The 24,220-nt window shown below is 46.2% G+C and overlaps 1 protein-coding gene across 4 annotated transcripts in view; it reads left to right on the top strand.

Moving 5' to 3' along the window:
• TIPARP (TCDD inducible poly(ADP-ribose) polymerase) overlaps positions 1-24,220 on the top strand; it is a 45,986-nt gene that overhangs the window by 916 nt on the left and 20,850 nt on the right. For 2 of the 4 annotated variants that reach the window (XM_027876034.1, XM_027876031.1), the window contains exons 1-2: positions 549-720; positions 4,830-5,796. In XM_027876034.1, coding sequence (XP_027731835.1) covers positions 4,883-5,796 — 914 coding nt within the window. In that variant the 5' untranslated portion in view covers positions 549-720; positions 4,830-4,882. Of the gene's footprint in view, positions 1-548; positions 721-2,222; positions 2,317-4,829; positions 5,797-24,220 lie in introns of those variants that run through there. The other 2 variants (XM_027876033.1, XM_027876032.1) reach the window with 2 other exon arrangements.

The raw sequence follows: 24,220 nt of genomic DNA, 5'->3' as shown, positions 1-24,220 counted from the left end.
CACTCTCTCTCTCTCTCTCTCTCTCTCTCTCTCTCTCTCTCTCTCTCTCTCCCTCTCTCCCTCTCCCTCTCCCTCTCCCTCCCCCTCCCCCTCTCTGAGGGAGGAGCCTGCAGACGGAGGTGTGAGAACGGGGCAGGGCTTCCCAACTGGGTATCCTTTGGGCAGCCAGTCTCAGTGCTCAGTCTCACTCCCCCTAGTCGGCAGCTCGCCAGCCAGCCTGCCTTCTCCTCTCGCTCCGCCCCTAGTCGTCAGGGGGCCGGGACAGTGGTTTACAGGAAACACTTTAAAACAGCTTAGCCAGTGACGCTGGGCGAGCGGAGCGAGGCAGAGAGGCTGCTTCCACGCGAAAGCAGTGGGCTCCACCACCCTCCACCCGGGGCATGGTGTCTCAGTGCAGCCGAGAACGGGAAGCCTGCGCGCCCTAGATGCCCAGGCTGCTGCTGGTGCGGCTGCTCGTCCTCCCAGTGGCCAGCCCCGGCCAGCCTGCCCCGGCCAGTCGGCTCCAGCCCCGGCCAGCCTGCCCCGGCCAGTCGGCTCCAGCCCCGGCCAGCCTGCCCCGGCCAGTCGGCTCCAGCTCCGGACAGCCTGGGGGGGTGGGGGAATCGGGAGCATATTCTTTCAGGCTCGCCTAACCTCTGTGGGGAGCCGCGGCAGCGCCTGTCACGTCCCTCGCGGTGCCGGCTGCCCCTGGCCCTCGGTGCCCCGCAGCTGCTGGTGCAGGTAAAAAGAATCTGGCTGCGGCCTGGGGAGAGGGGTATTGGGTGGGCACGATCACCCTCCGCGCCATGGTTATCACCCACCTCCATGGCCACAGCCCCCCTCATTCACAGTCAGCATCTTCTGCCTGCTCTGGACTTCTGTCCCACCCCCCAACAAAGGGTGGAAGGGAGAGCTGAGAGCTCGCCCTAATCCCCGGCGTGTAGGGGTGGAAAAGTTTGGGGGATCGGGTAGGAAGTGGCTGCTCCTGGGGTTGGCAGGAGCTCTGGAGAGAGGGAAAGGAGAGATCAGCAGACAGACAAGGTGCCCAGTGTTGTCGGGGGTCCTATTGTTAAGGTTTTTTCATGGAGGGGACGGTGGCTGGACAGATTCTAGGGCATCCGCCCCCAGGCCTTTCTATTCTCGCACCCTGCACCCTTGTTTCCCCAATCCTTGGGATCTGGAGGATCTTTTTTTTTTTTTTCCTCTTTAAGGTTGGGACGGTCAAGCCCTATCCTTATGGGTTACTCGTATCCCCTGCCAGCGGGAAAAAATGTGACTGCGTCCTCCTGGGCTGTCTCTTGTCCTCTCAGATGGCATTCTCTCAGTGTGTCCGAGTGCACCAGGGTTTGCCCTGGGCACAGCATAGCAGGGCAGGGCAGGAGATGTTGCTTTGTCTTGGGACACAGGGGTGCCCCGCACTGGGCTTCCTGTCCTCTGGGTTAGGGAAGCTTCGGCTTTGGGGCCAGCCACAGTGGGAAATTGTTTGGCCCCCCGGTATGGGGGCATTGCGAGTGCCCCAGAAAGAGTATTTGGTCATTCTCGCTGACCTTGCTCGACCCAGGCAGGCAGTCACCCAGGATGGCAGTTGGTTTTCCGATTGTCTGTTCAAGGAATCTGTCTGAAGGTTCTCGTTCTCTTCGTTCTCTCTCTCTCTTTGTCTCTCTCTGTCTCTCCCTCTGTCTATCTCTCTCTCTCCCTCTCTCTCTCTTCTTCTTCTCTCTCTCCCCACCCACCCTCCTTTCTCTCTCTTTCTCTCTTCTTTCCCTTTCTCCTCCCAAGCTCCTGAGAGCAGCGGGAACACTTTTTCCGGAAAGGTTTTGTTTATTTCTTTGGTCTGGTCAGCGCTAACCTTCCGCCTTAGAGAAGGTTTAAGTGCCCACAGGATGGAAATTAACCAGGGACAAGTGGGCTGGGAGGAGGTTTCGGTGGGGGTGAGGAGGCGAGATGTGCGCTCTCAGAGCCGGGGACTCGAGAGTGCCCTTTTGTAGCCAGTCCTGCCTGGGTGCCAGTCTGGCCTTCCCATCCATCCACCTCGTAGACCCGCTCCATCCTGGACCCTACTCCTTAGCCCTTTGGGTCGGGCGCCTACCCATGTATTAGCTCCGGCGAGGCTTCTCACCCTGGGGGTTCTTGGAGCTCCTGAAGGCTGCAGGCCGGCTCTGGCTTGGGCATTGCCTTCCCAGGAGAGGCCAGCAGGAGGCAGTGCAGGACTGGGGCTTTAAACGGCTCCTCTTCCATCCCTCCAGGGATGATGTGAGCGCTTGTGGGAGAGAGAAGCCGAGTGCAACTAAGTGCCTGTGAGTCAGATGTCTAGTGACACAAGGACAGGGCATGCAGGTTCGTGAGAGGGGACGGGAGGCTTCTGGGTTTGCACCTGACAATGAGCTGGTAGCTGCTGCTGCCTCCTCTGCCCTTGGGGAAGCGGCAAGGGAGCTGAGCTAGCCAGGACAGAGGCATCGGAGGCGAGTGCGCTAGCAGGGCAGCCAGGTGTTAGCAGCAGAGGGGCCCAGGCCAGTGCTGCGGCACCCCCCTCACCCCCGAGCCTGTTGTTGAGGCCGGCCCGCTTGAGTCGCACCCGCTCTGGCTTTCAGCTCCTGTGTCTCCCTCCTTTGCCGCTGCAGTTTGGAGAAAGCCTCGGGTGAGCGAGCGCGCGCTGCGTGCCCAGCCTCCACCTTGCGCCGGGGAGCTTAGGCAGACGTCGGGGGAAAGGGAGAGCCAGGTCTGCCCTTGTTTTGGTTTGTCTGGTGCTAAAGGTCGTGCTCGCCCTGTGCTTCTATGGGAGGAGAGGATGAGTTTCGGGGCTCCCTGGGCGGTTGGACTGGGTGTGGTGGGGCATTGGGAGAGGCATGAACTGGCTGGACTAGTAATTCCCTGAGGGGAGATCGCTAAGTAATGGAGAATGAAGCCTCGGTTGGCCGGTTTCCTTTTGATTGATGACGGCTGTCAGGTTTCACCTTTTTCATGAAGCCTCGGCGGGGGCCCTGGCTCACCAGGACTCTCCGTCCCTTCCGCCTTTTGTAACCATTGTGTACTTGTCAATATCGATACTTTGTAGCCCACCCTCCTTTAGTTTTCTTCTTTTTTTTTTTAACATTTTAAAAAAATTTTTATTTTTTTAGCTCTGACAATTTATCCCACTGTGGGAGGGAAGGGGGTGGACACATTTTCACGTGTGCCTGGTCTCCCCAATTCGGTGATAAGGCCCCTGCCAACGCTCAAGAATATTTTACTCTCTTTGTACCTTGATGAAGCTTGGGGTACTACTGTGGGCAACTTGACTTAAAGAGTAGAAGGCTGCTTTCGGTTTTGTCTTGCCGTCTCAGCCCCACCGGCTGCTTCCTAAATGCTTTGGAAGGGTTTTTTTTTTTTTGAGGGTTGTTTTAGATAAGTACAATCATAGGTGAATTGGCACGGGAATGAACATGTCTTATTTTCCTGGTGTTCCCTTCATGGTTCTTGTGAAGTTCCTGGTTTTCTTAAGGGGGCAGATTCCTCTCAGAGAGCTAACCCTCTTTCTACGACCTCAGCAAGGCTGAGGTACTCGTATCGCTGCCTGACACATAGTAGGCACTGAGTAAATGCCTCTAGAATTAGCTCCATTTCCTTCCTTCCAAATGGTTTTCTGGAAAGCTGGGACTCGTCATTTTTTTTTTCCTGACATAGCTATGAATAGTAATTAATGTCGCTGTTGCTAGCTGCCTCCTTTTCTCGCACTCTTAAATCAGGAGTAACATTTGGGGGTTGTGGGGTGTGGAGGGAAGGCAATAATTCATGCCTCTTGTCGAGTCTCTGGAACAGCTCCACCTGTTTGGAGCCCTTGGTGCCAAGGTGAAATTCAAATCTGATTTTGTGAAAGCAGAAGAATTGGGATTTGGTATATCCATTCCCAGAGAAGCATTTTGTGAATTCTCTTTCCCTGGAGAACCCTATTTGCTGTTATCCGTATTCCCCCTTCCATCTACTCTCTTGTGTCTTTTCATAAACTATCATCCCTCAGCCCTGAATGAACTCCTGCCTCTCTCTGCCTCTGCCTTGTAGAATTACCCATGCTATCTCCTGAGTGGGGGGAGGGGTGGGGGCTTTCCTAATCCTCCCCCCTCATTTATATTTATTTTGTCAGTATTTTTCATTTGCCGGAGTTCCTGTTGTTTCCCCCTAATAGAATCTGTGCTTCTTGCAAGTTGGGAGGACCCTGATTAGTTGATTGACTGATTGAGCGTCTGACATAGCACCTAATCGAGGACCTAGTAGTAGTGAGTGCTTAATGCTTACGTTACCATTGGCATGGTAATACGATTTGTTGAATGAATAAACTAGTTGTTTTTGTGGTCACCCAGTTTTCCACATTTTTATTGAGATATTCTTTTTACATGACCTTTTTGTCCTTAATATATTCTCTCCACTCCCTCCAGAGATCAATTCCTTATGAATGAATGAATGAATGAAAAAGAAAGAGAAAAAGACAATTTACAACACCACACAGTACTACATCTGAGCTTGACAGCCTTAGCTACTCATCCCCACCCACCACTGCAGAGAACCACAACAATAATAATAATAGTTGGTCTTTATAGGGTACTTGAAGGTTTGCAAAGTGCTTTCCTTATGTTATCTCATTTGATCTCCATACTCTCCGCCCAGTGAGGTGGGTAGGCCTCCTGATTTTCCCAGGACAAAAGTGAAGATTTGCCGGGGGTCACATAGCTATTAAGTGTCTGAGGGAGGACTCAATTTATCACCAGTTTTCAAATGAACCTGTTAGCCAAGGCAGCTGATGGCAGAGGTAATCTGATAGCCCAGATCAATGAATGATAGAGGATTCTAATTGGTACGCTTTTCTTCCTGCCTAGGTTCTGGTCTGATCTTTGAATAGTCAAGAAGGTGACTCTGTACTTCATAAAAGATGGAAGCCGAGTCAGGGACAGCCTGTATCGTCCAGCCTCATTGTCCTCCAGATGAGTTTCCTTGCCAGATGAGACTATCTGAGAAGATAGCACCAGTGAAGACTTGTTTCAAGAAAAAGCAAGTTCAGAAGAGACTCAGCACAGGAACCTTAAGAACCTTGAGGCCAATATTAAACACCTTATTAGAATCGGGCTCACTTGATGGCGTTTTCATGCCTATAAACCCAAGTGGAAATGGTGGTAGCAGTCTGTGCCAGCCAACTGTAAAAAAAACATTGGGAATGAATTCACCATGCCCACCAGTGGGCAGTGATATGAGCATTCTTCTATCTGGAGGGGCGGATGTCGGGAGACCGATACCAGAAGCAGATCCTTCCTCAGAGGATACGGAGCAGGTGGTCCCATCCCAAGACCATGGCTTCCCATCAGAAACTACCAATGGAACTGTGCCCGATCCTGCTGTGGGACCCTTCCAGGATCCCCTCTTGCACGCAGCCACCAGCGATGTCCCCGTTAGTCCTGACTGTACAGAGAAGGCAATGGATTGTATTCCTGGTTTGTTTCAACAGGACAATTATGCCCTCCAGTACAACTTAAACACCACCAACAAGTTGAATACCGGACTCTTCCAGGGTAAGAGTGAGGAAGCTTCCCTCGATCTGATATTTGAACTGCTGAACCAGTTACAATATCACACGCATCAGGAGAATGGGATTGAGATTTGCATGGATTTCTTGCAGGGCAGTTGTGTTTATGGCAGTGACTGCTTAAAACATCACACAGTCTTGCCCTACCACTGGCAAGTCAAGAGGACGGCCAGTCAAACATGGCAGAGTGTAACCAACGATTCTCAGGAGCACTTGGAAAGACTCTTCTGCAACCCAGACAATGACAGAGTTAGACTCAAGTACAGGTAAGTAAGTGGCCGCTCGCCACCCCGAACCCCCCAGCCCGCTGCTGGCCAGTTAACGTTTGCAGGAAGCTTTTGTCTGTCCATTCAGCTCAAGAAGAGCAAGACTGCTCTTCCTGAATTTTCCACCTTTCCTTTTAAAGGGACAGAATTGTTTAAACAATTCTGACTTCTCCCTGTGATTGCAGTTTATGCTCATTGCTTACCAAGGCCATCAGGGCTGTAGCATTTGGAAAATCAAAATATACCACATTTTCTGCAAGGTATTTCTTACTGAATTGGGTGTGGATTGAATTTTGTGAGCCAAGGGATCTTTTCAGTGTGGAATTTGCTACTTAAAAGACTCCTATGGTGAAACTTTTTGTTTTACTCTCTAATTTGTGTAGACATTTGGCTTTTATACATTGGGATTTCCTTGAGCAGTAAACACTTGCCACGTGATTTGTGGGGCACATTGGAATTATTTTCACACCCAAATCAACATGTGACTGAGCTATGACTAGTTACTAATAATTCAGACAATCCAACAAACCCCTTTTGATGTTTTTCCTTATATCGCACACAACTCTTTGTACCTCGTTGACACCAGAAAGTTTTTTAATCAGATTCCTTTTTATTTTTCCTTTTATCGAGACCTTACAGCCTTTTTTTTTTTGAACCACTGTGATAATTGTTTAATGTACCTTAGCCAAGAACAGGGGTTCTTAGCCTTGTTTGTATCATGGACCTCTTTGGCAGATGAGTAAAGCCCGGACCACTTGTCAACAAAATATTTCTTAGATACAATAGGCTTACAAAGGAAATAAGTTATATTGAAATATGGTTATTAAAATATTTTTTAAAATTAAGTACATGGACCACTGGTTAAAAGTCTCTGGCCCGGAAGATCACATTTTAACTATAATGTCATTTAATATTTAATGAGGTCAAAAGGTATGCTTTGTCCGTTATAGGAAAAACTCTGGTTCCTTACACAAGAAGGCTTTAGGTAAATGGCCCAGTTCTTTTGGTATCAATGTCTAGGGAATTTGTGTCCATGTACTAATTCCCCTGAACTTTGAAAAAAGAGAAAAGCTACAGAGGACCATGAAAGAAAAAGAACTTGCAAGGGTGTGCAAAGCTATTGGACCAAAACCATTCTGGTATAGCCTGGAGAGTTCTTTCTTTGGGTCTGTGTAAGAAGTGATTGTTAATGATGGCATTGTGTTCATGACCAAGAGTTGAGACTTGTTAGGAAGGGGGGGAGAGCGTCAATGAGAGAAGGTTGGGAATTCCAAATGTCACAAGCTAGTAGGACGGGGGGGGGGGGGGGGGCTGAAGCCAAAGGGGGGCGGCAGCCTGGGAACTGAGTGGGCTCCACACTCCTAGCTGGATGACTCTTGTCCTCGTGTCTGAGAGCTCACCAGCAGGCTCAGAGTGAGTTGTCCAGCTTTCTTCATTTCAGCATTAACTCTCTTTGTTCCAATGAGTGACCTCAGGACCCCAGGGTTCTTCATTCTTTTGTGTCTTGGACCTCATGGAAAGGCTAGTGAAGCCTCTGGACCCCTTCTCAGAATTATGTCTTTAAATGCATAAAACAAAGTACATAGGATGACCAGGGAAATCAATTATATTGAAATTCAGTTATCCTTCCCCCCCCCAAATTTAACCAAGTTAAGGGACCTCAGGTTTATCACCCTATGTATTAATGGTATCAGAGAAATCTGGTCCTTTAAAGCTTTCCAGTGACCCCCTCCCTCTTACCAAAGAAAACTAGTTAAGAAACTGGCTAACTCAGTAATCCCATCTGGCAACATATGCAGTATTGTACTGAATATTTCACTCTTTTACTGAAAGGAGGGAGATGCTTATCTTATCTTGGGGGGAGGGATCAGTCAGTCAGTAAACATTGTTGTTCAGTCATTTTTTGTCACGTCTTTCTGACCCCATCTGAGGTTTTCTGGGCAAAGATACTAGAGTGGTTTGCCATTTCCTTCTTCAGCTCATTTTACAGATGAGGAAACTGACTCAAACAGGGCTAAATGAATTGTCAAGGATCGCACAGCTAGTAAAAGTCTGGGGCCGGATTTGAACTCAGGAAGACAGTCTTCTGTGCTCCAGGCCTGGTACTCTATCCACTGCACCACCTAGTTACCTCGATAAACATTATTAAACACCTGTTACATGTCAGACAGTGTGCTAAGCTAAGCTCTGGATATAAAATAAGAAGAAAGACAATGTTTGCCCTCCAGGAGCCCACGTTCTAACCGAGTTAGGGGTGGGGGAGTAAGGTATCCAACTTGGGGGCATGGTGGAGAATTCCCAAAGCAATGTGTCCAGGTGAGAAATGAGGAGATATCTGAGATGGTCATCGTTCCTTAAGTGTAGGGCCTAGAGTTCACGGCCCCACTCTCCAATTTGTTGGGCATTCTAAGGGCAGCTCTTATGGAGTTAGTTACAAAGCTGGCTCAGGGGTGCTGGCTTTTAAAAATAGTTTTAGTGAGGATAATGAGTATTATCCACAATTCAATCTTAGTGGTGAGGTTGAGTAGTAGGACCGAGGCTGGTTGAAGGATGACAAGGTCACTCACTGCAATTAGCTTGTCACCATTCAGCTCATCACTGATCACGAACATTAAGAGATTGCATTTTGTGTCTTTAAATGAAAAATGTAGGGAAAATGTAGGCATGAGGCTTTACCTGAGGCCACCTTGAGATGGAAGTCAGGCTGTGCCAGAACTATAGCTAAACACATCTTTCAAGTATCTCAGTGTCACAGTTCTTTTTTGTTGGGATAATAAGGACTTTTCTGGGGATTCTGTGATTTTAAAAAGCAACCATTTTTCCTTTGAGGAAGAAAGCAGTATGAGGTGGGAGAAAATGACTTCCTTCCCGCCCCCATTTTTTTAGGTCCTCTCTAGCGAACAGCTATATTTTCCAAATTCTTCCAGGGTACACGTGAGCTAGCAGTTCTAAATTGGTGTGACCAGGGTGATTAATTAAAAAAAAAACCCATCCCCACCCTCCCAGCCTCTTTAATCCTTCCATTTCCAGATTGGGAAATTGGGCAGTGACCTTCCCATCACCCTGGTGAAGTACATTTCCAGGCTGGTGAATACTTTCAGCATTTTAGTACACTGAGTTTATATCTATTTAAACTAGCCAGGAAGAAACTTATCAAGGTCATTGTCAAACACATTACATTCTGTTACCATGAGTAAAGTGAGAGAGGAAGAAAAGCAGTTTGATCCCAGAAAAATCCAGGAACTAGTCTGAGGTCATTGGGACATTCCATGTTTTATTCTGTCTTAAAGGCTGTTCTGGGATAAAGTACAGAAGCTGACCTTTGAGCAGCTCTTAGGGAGTTAGTTACAAAGCTGGCTTAGGGGTGCTGGCTTTTAAAAATAGTTTTAGTGAGGATAATATGTATTATACACAATGCAAAAGACATCTTAGATCTACTGATGTTTGTATGTGTGTCTACATATGTGTATGCATGTGTCTATCTGTATATATGTATACAATTACATATGTGTATATAGGTAGGTGTGGGGGTGTGTGTGTGTGTGTGTGTATGCATGCCTGCCTGACAGGGTGGATATAATGCTGTTCTGATAGCCAAGAAGACCTGGGTCTGAGTCCTGCCACTGACCTACACTGACTACGTGAACTTGGATAAGTCATTTAGAGTGCTTTCTCATGCTCAAAGTGATTGAGCAGGTGCTGGGTTGAGAGGGAGGTTTCACACTAGGCTAGGGAGTTTCCTACACTGATGCCACATCCCTGGATCATGACCAGGGCGGGGAAAACAATGTCTTGCCTAAGCATTATGTGAATATTGTTTTTATTGTTGTTATTGTCAATAATAATCATTCCCCTCAATGACAATATTGACGGTGATATTATTATTGATAATTGAATGGATAGAAGTTGCCTAAAGTTCCCAAACTGAACCCGTAGGTTCAGGACTTCAGGGAACTTGGTGTCCAAAATGAATCTTCCACGGGATCGACCTGTGGTCAGTGCAACCTGGTTTTCCTTGTATTTCCAAGCGATGTTGGGTTTCTTAGCAACAAGATGCAGATAACGGCATTGCCGAGAGATTCACAAACAAGCTGGAGCAGCCCAGTTCACATGGTTACCACATTATTTGGCTAAAGCTTATTAATCTCTTGTGGTCAGGCTTGTAAAGCTAGTCTATCTATGCAGATTGCATCCAACCAGGAAGCAGCCCTCTTCAGCACTTTGTCTGTTGGCTGGGGAAGGGCCAAGCCCGAGTCAGCCGCAGGGCTAACCAATGGGTGGCGGCTGTTTGTGTTACTTGTTTGCCGCCGTTGATGTGGCATGGTAACTAACTGGCTACCACACTCGGTATCCATAATATCTCCATTGTGTGGAGTTTCAAGAAAGTTCATAATTCTGGGCCCCTGGCAGAGAAGAGGGTTGGGGCCAAGCACTCCTGGGTTAATTAAGCCTGTTGAAAATGAACCAGTTCAGATTATGCAGATGGAATTTCTTACCATCTCATTTTCCCAGTTGGTTTGACTGTAAGATATTATTTAAGCCAAAAAGGCATGCAGCATGTTAATTTTATTCCTAAGCATAAAATCTCAGATGACAAGGTTGTACTGGTTGGTAGCCTAAGGTCCTTTTCAATGCTTTGATTCTATGAGTCTGTGAACACATTTGCAACAAAAATTTAGTGCCTGCTGATTTAACTGGTTTGTTTTAAATGGAATAGTTTTTATTCTTCCCTTCTTTCCAGTTTGGCCTTCAGCCTGACTGATGAGATAGGGTTTGCAATGGGCTTTCTTATGCTGCATTTGTACATCTGCAGACGGTTAATGCCAACATCAGCTGGACACCAGTCGTGGGCCCAAACCTCTGCAGATCCAGTGCTGAGACTTCCTTTTGAACCTAGGATAGGCCTTGGAGTATTTCCAGATTGGGACCTCGTGCTCTTGGGGAAAAAAAAAAAACAACAACAACAACTGAATGTTTTGTTTGGGGACTAAGAGAAGGGATTCTCTGACAGTCTAAGGCTGGTTGTCAGTGGGAGGGAATAGTTTGATGGTAGAACTCAGCAGTTTTTAAAAGCCCTACACTAAGCATGCGAGTATTATTGTGGATCATTGGAATTGTTGGTGGAGGCTGTGCTAATCTGTTTTTTAAATCTCAGCCCCCATTTGGCCATGGCCTTATGTTTGAAGGGAGCTGGAATGTTCTGGAAGTTGGGACCACTCAGCAAGAGGGGCAGCTTTCCCACTTCCTTTTGAAGTTCTCTTGGCAGGTCTACATATGACATGAAGAAAGGGAAACACCTAGGTTCTGTTCGTATTGTTTGGCCTTTCCTCCAATCCAGGGTTCTTCTCTTCCTTTAAAAGCCAAGCTGCTGTTGACAAAAGAGGGAGTTGATCTTGCTGGAGGATTAAGCTTAGAGTGTGGTCATGTTCTGGGTTTCTGTGCAATTTCACTCGCTTGGGTGGTTTCTAGGAGTTCTCTTCTGCTCATGTGACAACACCATCAGATGACTTCACAGGCAAATGGGAGAAGTGCTAAGTCCCAAGCAAATCTCACCTTCTACTGGAAGCCTTCCCCAAGCCCTTTTCATTCCAATGCCTTCCTTCTGTTTGTGATTTCCTATTTATCCTGGTACGTCTTTCTTTGCATATTCTCTCCCGCTAGAGTGTAAGCTCCCTGAGGTCAGGGGCTGTCTTTTGCCTCCTTTTGTATCTCTAGGGCTTAGCACAGTGCCTGGCACGTAGTAGGCACTTAATAAATGTTTATTGATTGATTCATTGATCAGTGAGGTTGATGATGATAAAAAGCAATCAGGACACTCACTATTCTATTAGCCTGTGACCTCTATGCTTGTTTGTCTTCCACCCACCACCACCACCACCACCATGTCACCCCACCTCCCATGGACTCCTGCCAGTACTTCTGCTTTGCCCAAGTCGTTAAATTAAACCAGTTAGCTCTGTGGTCTGCACAGCTGTGGCAATGTATGAGATAACTCATTACGTGTTATTGATAACACTGGAAAGAAGCGAACAGCTGAAACTCACTCACTAGGCCTTGTGACTTTTCGGTATTTCTTGAATATATACAGCTGGTTGGGCTTGAATTTATTTTTAAAAATCCCCTGCTGGAGAGAAAGAAAGAGAAGAGGGAGCCTCTGTAAGCAAGATGTGCCTGAAGTGACTTTCAAAATGGGCCTCCTGGTGCTGAAGAATAATGCATTCCAATGAATTTGTTCTTTGTACCTCTTTGTACTGCTATTTACATATGAAATAAAACTAATTGGCTTCTATCTCCACACATCCAGAGAAGTTCCTTGGCCTTGTGTGGAACTATCTGGAGAATCAACTGCAATCACTCCTTCATTCCCTTTCTGGTTTATCCTTTTCCCCATCAATAAGTGAATCCAAGGTCTTTGGAAGAAGCAGCTGTCACCTGGCTCCAGGTCGAGGTCAGCTTGTTTGATGTACTCATGGCAATCAGACCAACCTCCCAGATGTAAAGATGGAGAACGATTCAGTCCAAAGTTTCTTATGGGTTATCTAGGGCCCCAGATGCACACACGTACGCTCTGTTGTCAAGAGAATGCAAAGGGCAGTGGATTGTCATCAGAGAAACTCAGGGGGGTTTGCTTTGTTGTGGTTAAATTGCCTCACAAAAGCCCTCCTCTTGTGCCTTCCTGTGGCATCCCAGTGACCTTGGGTTCTCAAAAGTTATGCCGGTGAAACATAAGCTGTACTGGCTGGTCCTCGGAAGCTATCAAGCATTCAGCCACGGGCCTGGTAGTTGACTGTGTGTGGTCCAAGTACCAGCCTGGCAAAGTCTGGGGATCCCTCTCCTGAGGTGGGCCAGGAGGTAAGGACATTTTCAGCAACCATAACTGAGGAAGATCATCTACTAATTTCAATTTGACAAACATTTATTACCAATCATATGGCAGGGACTAGTGATACAGACGAAAACAAAACGGTTCTTGTTCTCGAGGAGCTGAGTGCAGAAATAGGGACGGATCTGTGATTTCCTTGGTTACAGGGAACTTCTGGATGGAGAAACTTGGCTGTACCTGCCTAGGCCAAGCCCTCAGCATCTCAGAGTACTGCCAGCAACAGGGAAGGGTTAAGTGATTTACCCAGGGTCACCTACCCTGTAGATGAAACAGATAGGTCTCCGACCCAGGTCTTCCTGGCTCCAAGGCAGGCTCTGCATGCATAACACCACACTGCTTCTATTTACACCAAGTAAATACTGGGCAGTTGGAGGAGAGAGAGAGCATTTACAACTTAGGAGAACTGAGGATATTTTTCCAAAGGAGGTGGTACCAGAAAGAAGGTATTTGAAGGATTCTGAGAAGTGGAGATAAAGAGGGAATGAATGCCTGGGGGATGGCTGGTGAATGCATGGAGGAGGCAGATGGAATGCTGAGTTGAGAGAACATGGAGTACTTGGGTGGGGATGGATCATAGCCCGAATTAAGGGAGAAGGCTAGTGATAAAGGAGGAAAGATAGGTTGGAGCAGAGTGTGGAGGGAAGGCTGTACGGTCAAGATGAGGCATCTGTGTTTGATCCTAGGAAGCTGTAAGGAGACATTGGAGGTATCCGAGCAAAGGAGTGACATGGTCAGACCTATGCTTTAGGAAGATTGTGTTGGCTGCTTCGTGGACGATGGATCAGAGAGCCTTGCGACAGGAAAAGTGAGGGCAGCAGCTACGATAGTCTAGGAGAGAGGTGCTGAGGGCCTGAATTAGTATGGTGGCCATGGGAAAAAGAGCTACCTCTAGGAAGTTGGCAATTGACTGATTAGGTACCTGAGGTATGAGGGGGAGTAAAGAGCCATGGACCGTGAGATGGTGAAGCATGCTACTTTCCCACCTCCTGAGAGTCGATAAGACTCAAGATGCAGAGTCAGACATATTTGCAAATATGACCAACTTGGGAATTTATGTTGCTTGACTCCACATATTTGTTACAGGAGTTTTGCTTTTCTTTTTCTCGAATGGGAGCAGAAGTTCTGAGGAAGAGACTGGAGATAAGGTTCCCAATTTTAGAAAAGAAGAAAGGGAAGGAGAAGGAAGAGAAGGAGGAGGAGAAGGCAGCAAAGGAATTGCAGACAGTCACAACAGCTTTGGAAGTTAGGTGTTGAACTTGTTATATACTGAAAAGAAAGGCAAGTTCCACAAATCAGATGTGCAGTTTTATGTGTAATCATCTCCTTCCACAATATTTATGGAAAGGCGCATTGTATTTTAAAAAATGAAGAAACTTTAAAAAAAAAGTCAAGGATGATTTCAAGGTTATGAAGTGGGTAATGAGAAGGATGGTGCTTTCCCCAACAAATCTAGAGAACTTGGAAGGAGGAGGGAATTTCAGGGGAAATCTGGAGAGTTCTCTTTTGAACGTGTGGTTTGCAGTGATAGGTTGAGATGGCAATGCGAGACTGGAGCCCAAGAGAGAGAATTAAGGATGGATATCGATATTTGGAAATTGTTTTTGTAGAGAAGAAAATTGAACCCCATGGAAATTCTCAGAACCCAAATGCAGAGAAAGGAAAAAGCAGGCACAGTACAGAGCCTGGAGCCAAGGGGCAGATGTTTTATGATCCAGTAAGGACTTTCAAAGCCATTAGACAGATAGGAAGAGAATAAGGAGTCAGTCAGTTAACCGCATTTAAGTTCTTACAGTGCCAAGGGCTGTACTAAGTGCTGGGAATCGATCATCAATTAGTCAATCAATAAACATTTATTAAGAGCCTTTAAGGCCTACTCGGTGCCAGGCACTATGCTGAGGAGTAGAAAGACAGTTCCTGCCTTCAAGGAGCTTACATTCTAATGTGAGACAGTACATAAAGGGGAGCTGAAAATTGGGGTGTGGGAGGGGAAGACAAAGGTACCTGCTAGGGGCATAGCTAAGGAGTGGAAAGGAATGAAAGTTAGAAATATCATCAAATGTAGTGGAGAGAGAATCTAGGCTGAAGAGGATTGTTAACTGTCAAAAGATACTGAGAGGTCAAGGAGGAGGAAGGAATGAGATTTAGCAGTTGAGAGAGAGAGAAAGAAAGAGAGCAGTTTCAGTTGGAAATTTAATTGAAAGGGGTTGAGAGGTGAATGAGTAATCTAGAATTTTTTCCTAGCCCTGTAGAGGAAATGCAACCTCCTTGGATGGAATAAGTTCCCACACTCACGAGAGGAACTTTGAATTATTGAAGGCTAGGTAAGTAATAGGTCATACGAAATTATATAACAAATTACTCTTCGTAATTGAAGCCAAACCAAGGTCCTTCCTAGTTGCTGTATTAGGTAAGAGGTTGTGATCACATGTCACACTGTACTTTGCAACACCATAAACACATAAGTGAGGCAAAGCTAACTCTAAAGTTCACCATCTCTTTGAGCAACACTCTTTGGTGTGGAGATATCTCTAACACTCTTCCGTAAAATCCTCCCTGTTTCTCAGTGGTTCTAGTTATTGTTGCTAAGACAAGCACAGAGGGGAGGGAACTGTATTTCTCTTGTTTCCAACCAGCAAAGAGGCGTCTCCCTGGGACGTGGATGGCTATATTCTCATGCTTTTTTCTGGTATCTCCCCAGTTAATGGCTAAAAATCAGTACCAGGTGGGATGATTACTGTGAAAAAGAGATCAGTCTTTATGAGAGCAAGGGATGATTTTTCTCTCTCCAGAAACTGGTGACTCATGAACACAAGCTAGTTAGTGAATATTATGTGAGGAGAAGTAAGAGAAACCCCTACCTGCTGTATCTCTGGGCAAAAACTGCGTTTCTTCATTCAGGTGTATGTATTGTGGGTGCTACCCTTTCTAAGCATAGGAAAGGGCCTCTGGAGGTTATGAAAGGAGACAATGAACTTCCCATAACAGTAGGAAATTTTGAAATATTCTTGTTTCGAGCTCATTCTATGAGAAAATGTGTTTTCTAAAATAGCTCGCTTCAGTAAAACCAGAGAGCAAGCCTGGGTGTTTGGTTATCAGGATAGCCTAATTCCCCACTCCGCAGCATTGTCCCCCTTCTGGTAGAAGTCTGAGGAAGTCGAGGTGGCGGGTGCTTTCATTCCCTTTCCCCGTGGAGCTCAGAGGTCTGATCGTCAGTGCAGAGAGGGGAGGGGAAAAAGGAGAGAGGCCCTGGTGCTCTGCACCCACAGAATGCAGCGTGGGCACTTTCAGAGCCTGCACTCTGGGATTAGCAAGTTCCGTACCTGATCGGCTCAAGGACAGGGCAAAGGGCCTGGAATCCTCCACATAGCTTCCTGCTGTGGTCGCTCTCTGGTTCCTGCCTGTCACCTGGCTTCTTTCTTTCACTTCTAGGCAGTGAGAGAATCCAAATAACAGTTCTCCTTCCCCTTCCCCATCCCCTCTCCCTCCCCCCTCCCCCCATCATGAAAAGTTCTGGCCTGAAGAGATGAAAGAAAACCCAAGCTGGTGTGCTTCAGCATTAGGAGTCATTTAAACTCCCTGTTGCTATGCTACCAAATATCAGAGACCTTGTGTGGAATGTTCTATCATTGGTTTGTTAGTACACCTTAATTTGGACCGTTTTAGCTAATTGATACAAGTGAGTCCTGGAGAGTACTTTTTCTTCTGCAGAAGCAAAGTATTGTCTGGATATGTTGTTCCCACAGGCTCCTCTGATGCCCCGGTCAAGGCGTTCAGACATCATGTGCAGCAAAATCTAAAACAACACTGGGACATCATTAACTCATGGTCTCTCAGTTTGGGGGAAAAATCCAACCCCCCCCCCCCCCCAACACACAACCACACACTGGATGGAGAAATGGAGAAATTTCTGCTAACATGAACTATGGGGAGGTGGGGTCAGGAGAGGAAAGTCTTCATGTTCTGGATTCAAAGGACCCAAGTTCAAATCCTTCTGACTCTTACTATCTGTGTGACTTTGGGTAGGTCACTTCCCTGAGTACCACATTCCTTAATCTATCGACCTGTTGGCTAGTAGAGTCCTTGGGATAAAATGAACTTTGGATTATTTACAAAAAGTTACTTTTATTCAGCAAAATGAAAGCCACCCCAGGTTTTGGACCAAGTGAGCAGCAGATCTGAATTAGTGAAGTTTCACTCCACCTGATAGGTCCCGAACCTGAGCCCTGACATCTGTAGTCTACACGACGTCAGCATAGAACCGTTTCCACAGGAATGTTGTCGATGTCTTTTCTCCAAGAAGGAGTTGTGTTTGGCTGCCTTGCTAGAACTGGCATCTGTGATGGAAAGCAGTGGCTGGGGTGATTACACGAAAGGAGTCCGTGCCTTGGTGTCCCAGCTGTTCCGTAGAGCCGAAGTTTCACTTCCTATTCAGACCACGGTGCATCCGTGTGTCTCATTTATTATAGCTGCCCTCCGTCTGTGGGGCTCAAAACAGGCCCTGCTGAATCAGGCAGAAAGGCTCCAAGCTGGCTGGCGCTTTGAAATTGAGCTTCGTGGCAACATTCTGTCAGTCAGCAAGCATTATTAGGTACCTACTATATCCCAAGCACTGTGCTAGGCACTGGGGAAACAGACCAAAATGGAGCAGCCCCTGCCTCGTCAGAGCTGACAGTATATTAGAGACAAGTATATGGGGGAGGGGGACTAGTAGTTGGGGGCCCTCATGTCATGTAGGAGGTGAGCTGGTATTGGGCTTTGAAGGATGTTAGGGATTCTAGGAAGCAGAAGTGAAGGAGGAGTGCGTTCCAGGCAAAGGACACAGCTGGTGCAAAGACATAGAGAGGGGAAATGGGATATTGGGTGTGAGGAAAAGGAAGAGCAGTGCCTGGACCGTAGAGTCTGTGAAGGGGAGTGATGTATATGAGTCTGGAAAGGTTGTTAAAGGCTTTAAATGCTGGAGGAAATTATATTTGATCCTGGAGGTAATAGGGAGCCATTGGAACTTCCTGAGCAGGGGAGTAACCCGGACAAACCTGTGCTTTCAAAATGTCCCTTTGGGTCATGGCCACATCTCTAAAGATAAATATACACATGCATATACTAATATATGCTTTTAAGTGTCAGTCCAGTCAATTCTACCACTTCTCATAGGAAGAACGTGTCAGTCTGCTCTCCTGTGCTGTCATTCCACATCCCAGTAACTTTCAAAACCAAAATACCTCTCCCTGGCCACCTCCCTGTTGTTTTCGCCCCTTAGAACGTAGAGTCTTTGAGGCTAGAGACCGTCTTCGCTTTTCTTTTTGTCCCTCGCTTTGTTTGGCAAACATTCATTCATGTGTATACATGATTTCCCCTGAAAGAATGTAAGGTCTTTGAGGGCAGGTTGGACCCTTTCACCTTGTCTTTGGCCTTGTCTCGTCCTAAGCACCTAATTACTGGCTGATTGATATATGAACGATGAGCTCTGCTAGTTTTCAAGGAGGGTTTTTAATGTACAGAAGCTGTTTATGCTTCCCTCGGTCAGCACCAGGAAAGCTCCCTGGGCTTCTTTGCTTTGATTCGGTGGTTTTGACAAAGCAAGTCTTTCAGTAACTCCCGGATTCTCTAATACCAGGGGCAGAGGCTGAAATCTACCTCTAGCAGGTGCCTCAAAGGTTTTTTTCCTTTAACTCTTGCACCATGAACTTCCTAAGCAATCATTGGCTAGCAGGATTCCAGGGGAAGTTTTAAAAAGCGCTGACTAAGCTCGACTCTAGCCGAGTGCCCTGCAATTATGGGTTCTGATGGATGCCTCGTTCACTGTTGTGTTTTACAAATTCAAAATGCATCGACAGATGCTCATTTAAAGAACTGTAAGGTGTTCCTTTTTCTAAAAAGAAATATATATGTGTATATATATATATAATACACATGTGTATATACATACATGTAAATGTATATGTATACATATGTAGTGTGTGTGTGTGTGTATAGATAGGTGGTACAGTATATAGAGTGCTAGGGCCTGGAGTCAGGAAGACCTGAGTTCAAATCTGGCCTCATACACTCAGCTATGTGTGTGTTCCTGGGCAAGTCACTTCACCTCTGTTTGCCTCAGTTACCTCACCTGTAAAATGGGGAAAATAACAGCTCCTCCTTCCCAGGGTTGTTTTGAGGATCACAGGAGATAATAATTGTAAAGCACTTGGCACTGGGCTTGGCACAAATAGTGCTTTATAAATATTAGCATATATGTGTGCATATAATAAAATGTTATAATAATCTATTAGAACCATATATTGCTGGCTAGCTATATAAATGTGTGTGTGCATATATCTACATACATACATATCCGTATCTGTATCTATATCTCATGTGTGTGAAGTTGAGAGAAAGAGCTCCTTGAGAGCAGAGACAATCTTTTGCCTTTCTTTGCAACCCCAGAGCTTATCTTAGTGCGTGGTTTATAATAGGCACTTAATAAATGTTTGTTGACTGACTGTTGCATATATATACATACATATATGTGTTGTATGTATACATATATTTGTGCACACACTATACCTTTGAAATGTATTTTTTTCTTTTTTGGAAGGGTAGGACCAGTCCTGACCTTTGATTTTATCTGTGTGGGGTGTGGAAATTTCCTCTATTGATGTGTATCAGCAAATTATAGTTCATTTTTCTTTAAGCAATCACTTAACAAAAACATAAATAATCAAATTGTCATCGCTACTTATAGTCTCAACTCAGTGCATAAACGATAAGATACATTACAAAGCACATAGAAACTTGGGCCCCACTCTCCCTCCCGTGCACTCAATATTTGTGATAGAGAGTGCCTATGAGGCAGGCCTGAACCCACATCTTACTCCAAAGCTGGCCCCTCTTTCGATGGCATATTGAGTCCGTCCTGCTTCACACGTGTCTTAGGGGAGAATCAAAGATGTGATACTTGAAAGGACCTTAGAAAGCCTCAAACCTAAGCCCCTCATTTTACACTGAGGAAAGGGAGACACAGAGATGTTAAAGGCTTTGCTACGGATCACTCAGCTAGTGCCTGAAGCAGAATCTGAATCCAGGTCTCCTAACTCCAAGCTCAGGGCACTCTTCACTATCCCCTGAGGGCTTGGGCTGTCCTGTATGTGAAGTACCCAGGAATTCAGACAAACCCAGAATCCCAAGTAAGTTTCCAAACCACATCACATTGCTTTAGCTCTCAGATTTATAGGATTCTTTTCTTGTCTCTATCCAGTCAGAATAACCTGAGTATTAACCGAAACACTTAGATTTGGCTCAGGGAGAAGGGCAGGAAGCTGCCTGGCTTATTACTACAAAGTCAGAAAGTTAGCCCACTACCTATTTGTTGGTTCTCAAGGAACCTTGTGACTAATTTTACTTTTCACTCAGTACAGCAGAGAGACCATGTAGCACAGTGGACTGAGGGACAGACCTGGGTTCGAGTCCTTTTTCTAAACAGCTGGGGGGCCACAAAGTTCCTCCACAATCAATGCCCCAGGCAACTCTCTCTAAGTGTCTTACATTACACAAGAATTACTGATCCAAAGTTCTCTGAAGAGGTGAATTATGGGCCTAATTTCATCCTAAAGCTGACCCCCCCCCCAAAGAAAAGCAACTCAAAAGAGAATGGGTTCAGTGTAGCATTTTCTGCTTTCTTTTTTTTTTTTTGTTTTTAGGCAATTGGGATTAAGTGACTTGCCCAGGGTCACACAGCTTGTGTCAAGTGTTTGGTCTGAGGCTGGATTTGAACTCAGGTCCTCCTGCCTTCAGGGTCAGTGCTCTATCCACTGCTCTATCCATCTGGATGCCCCAACACTTTCTGCTTTCTTGTACAAGCATTTTGAAACTACCATATATTTCTTTCAATACTATTTCCTCACCTCACCCTGCCTCCCAGTTATGTGCTCTCCAAGCTGAGAGACTGTTCACAGAAATGTTATAGGTCACAAAAGAAATGGAAAACAATGTTTCTAAAACAGGAAGTGAGGACAGTGCAGGACCCCCTAAACACCAACAAACAAGTTATATAGGCTTTCCCTGTCCTGGGAGGTTCAGGAGGCAAAGTTAATTTTCATCTGGCTGCGATGGTACTGAGTGTCTCCGTCAGGTTCCAGAGAACCCCGGGCTGTCTGAGGAGCTTATTAGAATACCAGAGGCAGCCACCAGGAGCCAGCTCGGTGTTGTTTGGGGTGCCTGGAAATATTTCCAGAACTCTCTGTTTCCAGCCATCATCCTTATCTGGGGTTTCCAACAGGATGGCCTGTTCTTCAAACAGACTGCATTTACCTTTTGGCCTCTCTCTCCTTTCACCAGGAACCAAAGCCTGCTCATAGCTTTTATCTCCCCTCCCCCATCTTCCACAGGGTATATGGCAGGGGGGGGGCCTTAACAACTTAGGTCTTTACACACACACACACACACACACACACACACACACACACACACACACACACACACACACACACTGTGTTCTAATGTAATTGATTTCTTTTCTAGTACTATGTATTTTACTTTGTGAATTTAAAAACATTATTCCACGAAGGGGTCTCCAGGATTCACCAGATGGCCAAAGAGGAGGGAGATACAAGACACACAGTAAGGGGCCCTGGTCTAAAAAGTTGAATTGTAACAAAATGGTACTTGCCACCACCACCACCACCACACACACACACACACACACACACACACACACACCCTCAAATCCAAAGAAATCCTGCCTCATTTTCTCTTTAATTTCAGAAGCTTGGATCTGACTCAGTTTTCTCCTTTCTAAAAAGAAGGCATTGGATTCATTGGCCTCCAAGGTCCATTTGAGCTTGAAGTCTGCATCCACATGACTTCATCATGAGATGGGAAGCTTCCCCAGCTGATTTTGTCCTTGTATCCCCAGGGCTGTGCCAGGCTTGGATTTGGCACTTAAACGATTGCTGAATGCTCGATACCCCCAGCTTTTTCCTGGCGTTTCCCAACCAAACGAGGGAAGTGTTTGTTTTGTGCCTTGTTTGTGTTAGTGCTCGTCTGCATATTTCAGAAACTGTAAGCTCTTTGAAGTCTGGGATCATTTCACATTTTGTCTTTTCATCCCTATTGTCCAGCACAGAATCTAGTACGTAGTAGGAGCTTACAAATGCTTATTGGTTGATTTGGCTGAGCAGTTTAGGGCACCATAGACCCTTTCTGTTTATCCCTGGTAACTGACTATTTTGATCTCTGAGTATCCACTCCCTGGCTGGCGGTAAGAATTCCACATCCTTCTTAAAAATGTCCTTCTATTTTTTTTCTTATCTGTGACAGTTGTGTAAATGTTGCCTCTTCTTCAGAGTCTTAATTACCTTGGCTCAGTTTACCTAAACATACACCAAAGATATAAAACAGATCTAAGTGGGAAGTGAATTTTTCCTTAAGCCCTGATGGAAACAAAAATCCGTGTTATCTACTTCAGTTGTCACCAGACCTTCTTTTCCCAGCAAAGTTATTTCTTTTCATTATTTTAGGTGATTTCTATATCGTGAGGCTGCCTAGAAATAGCTCTTCTTTGTACTGAGGCCAAAGTGGGGGGTGGGGTGGGGGACAGAGCGGAGGAAAGATGGTGTCATTTATTGCAGCTGGGGTTTATGTTCCTCATAGCCTGTTTCCTTTCATTGGTTTGGGTGTTCACACCAACACTCTTTGCCGTTTACATTGCAGTCTTATTTTTCTTCTGCTTTCTGGTCTGTAGGTGCCTTTGCTTACCGAGGCACACAAAGGAATAATGATCATGTGGGGGGCATATTTGCTGAATCAGTGTGGGTGTTGGCACACCAGGCATTGATAAAATATGCTGGAGAATGTCAGACTTAATTAGTTTGTCAAGATATGTGCAGGGTGGGAGGAGAGCAGGGGTAGAGCACCTAAGCTGTGAGAATGGCTTCTCTTGTTAGAGCCAAGTGAGTTATTGTGTGTCTGGAGCCTCTTGGTGCGTGTGTGTTGGCGAAGGAAGCAGTGTTGTTCATCAGTGAAGTGACTCACATCCACCCTTCGGAATATAACCCCGCAACCCCTGCCTCGGACTCCATTGCTTTCTAATTCTCTATGGAGGCATTGCATCTCGGGAAAATCAATTCTAGTTTCATTAACTTGCTCAGTTCCTGGGGCCTGTGACTTTTTCTTTTCACATTCTGGGTGTGTAGATTTAGAGCTGGAAGGGATTTCTGAAGTCATGTAGTCTAACCCCCTCATTTTTACAGAGAAGGAAACCGAGGCACAGTTTCCTAAATGAAGCCTAGGAAGCCTAAGTGATTTGTCTAAGATTACACGGGTAGTAAGAATCAGAGGTGGGATTTGAACCCAGGTCCTTTGAATTCAGGGTAATTTTAAATCCAAAGATGAGAAGAATGGGAAATAACAGACACATGTAAACAGAAGCTCTTCTGTGACATTGATTTCCATTGTGACATTCTTTCCATTGGATGACCCTTCACCCAAGGGAAAGGGGGTGGGAGAGAGGGAGAGGAAGGAGGGCTACTAAGTGTCTGAAGCACCTTTATCCTTTTTCCTTTACTTTTCTAGTGCTTCCCCAACCAGAGGGATTTGGGGCTTGGCTAGATAAGTTACTATTTAAATTGCTTCTCAGATCTCATTTCCTCTGGGACACCTTGTTTGATCAAATGACACCACGCCTCCCATTCAGCTTCCTACTCTGGGAGCCATCCCCGCTCCTTATGGGACCTTGGCCTCTACCCCGGAATGGTCTGACCACTGATATGATCTTGATGTTAATTCTTATCATACCGTTCTGTGGGGGCCCCTGCCTGGTCTCCAGCCTCCCTCAGAAGAGAAGAGCCATCCCAGGTTGAGGCTGCTAGGTAGCAAAGTAGAGTCCAGAAGACCTGAGTTCAAATCCGTCTCAGACACTTCCTAGCTTTGTGACCCTGGGCAAGTCACTTCACCTCTGTTGGCCATAGCTTTCTCATCTGTAAAACTGGGATGATGATAATAGGATCTCCCTCTCAGGGTTGTTGTGAATCTCAAATCAGATAATATTATAAAGCTCTTGGCACAGTGCCTGGCACCTAGTAGGCGTATTCTATTCTCCCCCCAGGTCAGGGGTGGGGAACCTGCAGCCTCGAGGTCATATGGGGCCATAGGTTCACCGCCCCTGTTCCAGTTGCTCAGGCTCTCAACCTAGGAGTTATCCTGGACTCCTCTCTATTTCTCATTCCTCCCCACTCCCTCCCCACCCCCCCACCCCAACCCATATCCAAGTGGTTGCCAAGGCCTGTTGATGTCACCTATGCAGCATCTCTCAAGTATGCCTCCTCTCTCTGACACTGTCCCCACTCTAGGGCAGATCCTCCTCACCACTCCTGGCAGTAGCCTGATTGGGGGTGGGGGAGGGGAGTGTCTGCCTGCTTTGAGTCCATACTCTGTGTGATTTTACTGAAGTTCAGGTGTGCCCATCTCACACACACACACACACACACACACACACAACTCCAATGACTTCCTATAGCCTCCAAGACCAAATATAAAATGCTGTTTGGCATTCAAAGCAGAAATGAG

This window comes from Vombatus ursinus, unplaced genomic scaffold (genome assembly GCF_900497805.2).
Source record: "Vombatus ursinus unplaced genomic scaffold, bare-nosed wombat genome assembly UNPS02014810.1, whole genome shotgun sequence".
In the NCBI taxonomy this organism is placed as follows: domain Eukaryota; kingdom Metazoa; phylum Chordata; class Mammalia; order Diprotodontia; family Vombatidae; genus Vombatus; species Vombatus ursinus.
The sequence above is the reverse complement of the archived record's forward strand: the minus strand, read 5'-3'. Positions and strand labels throughout refer to the sequence as shown.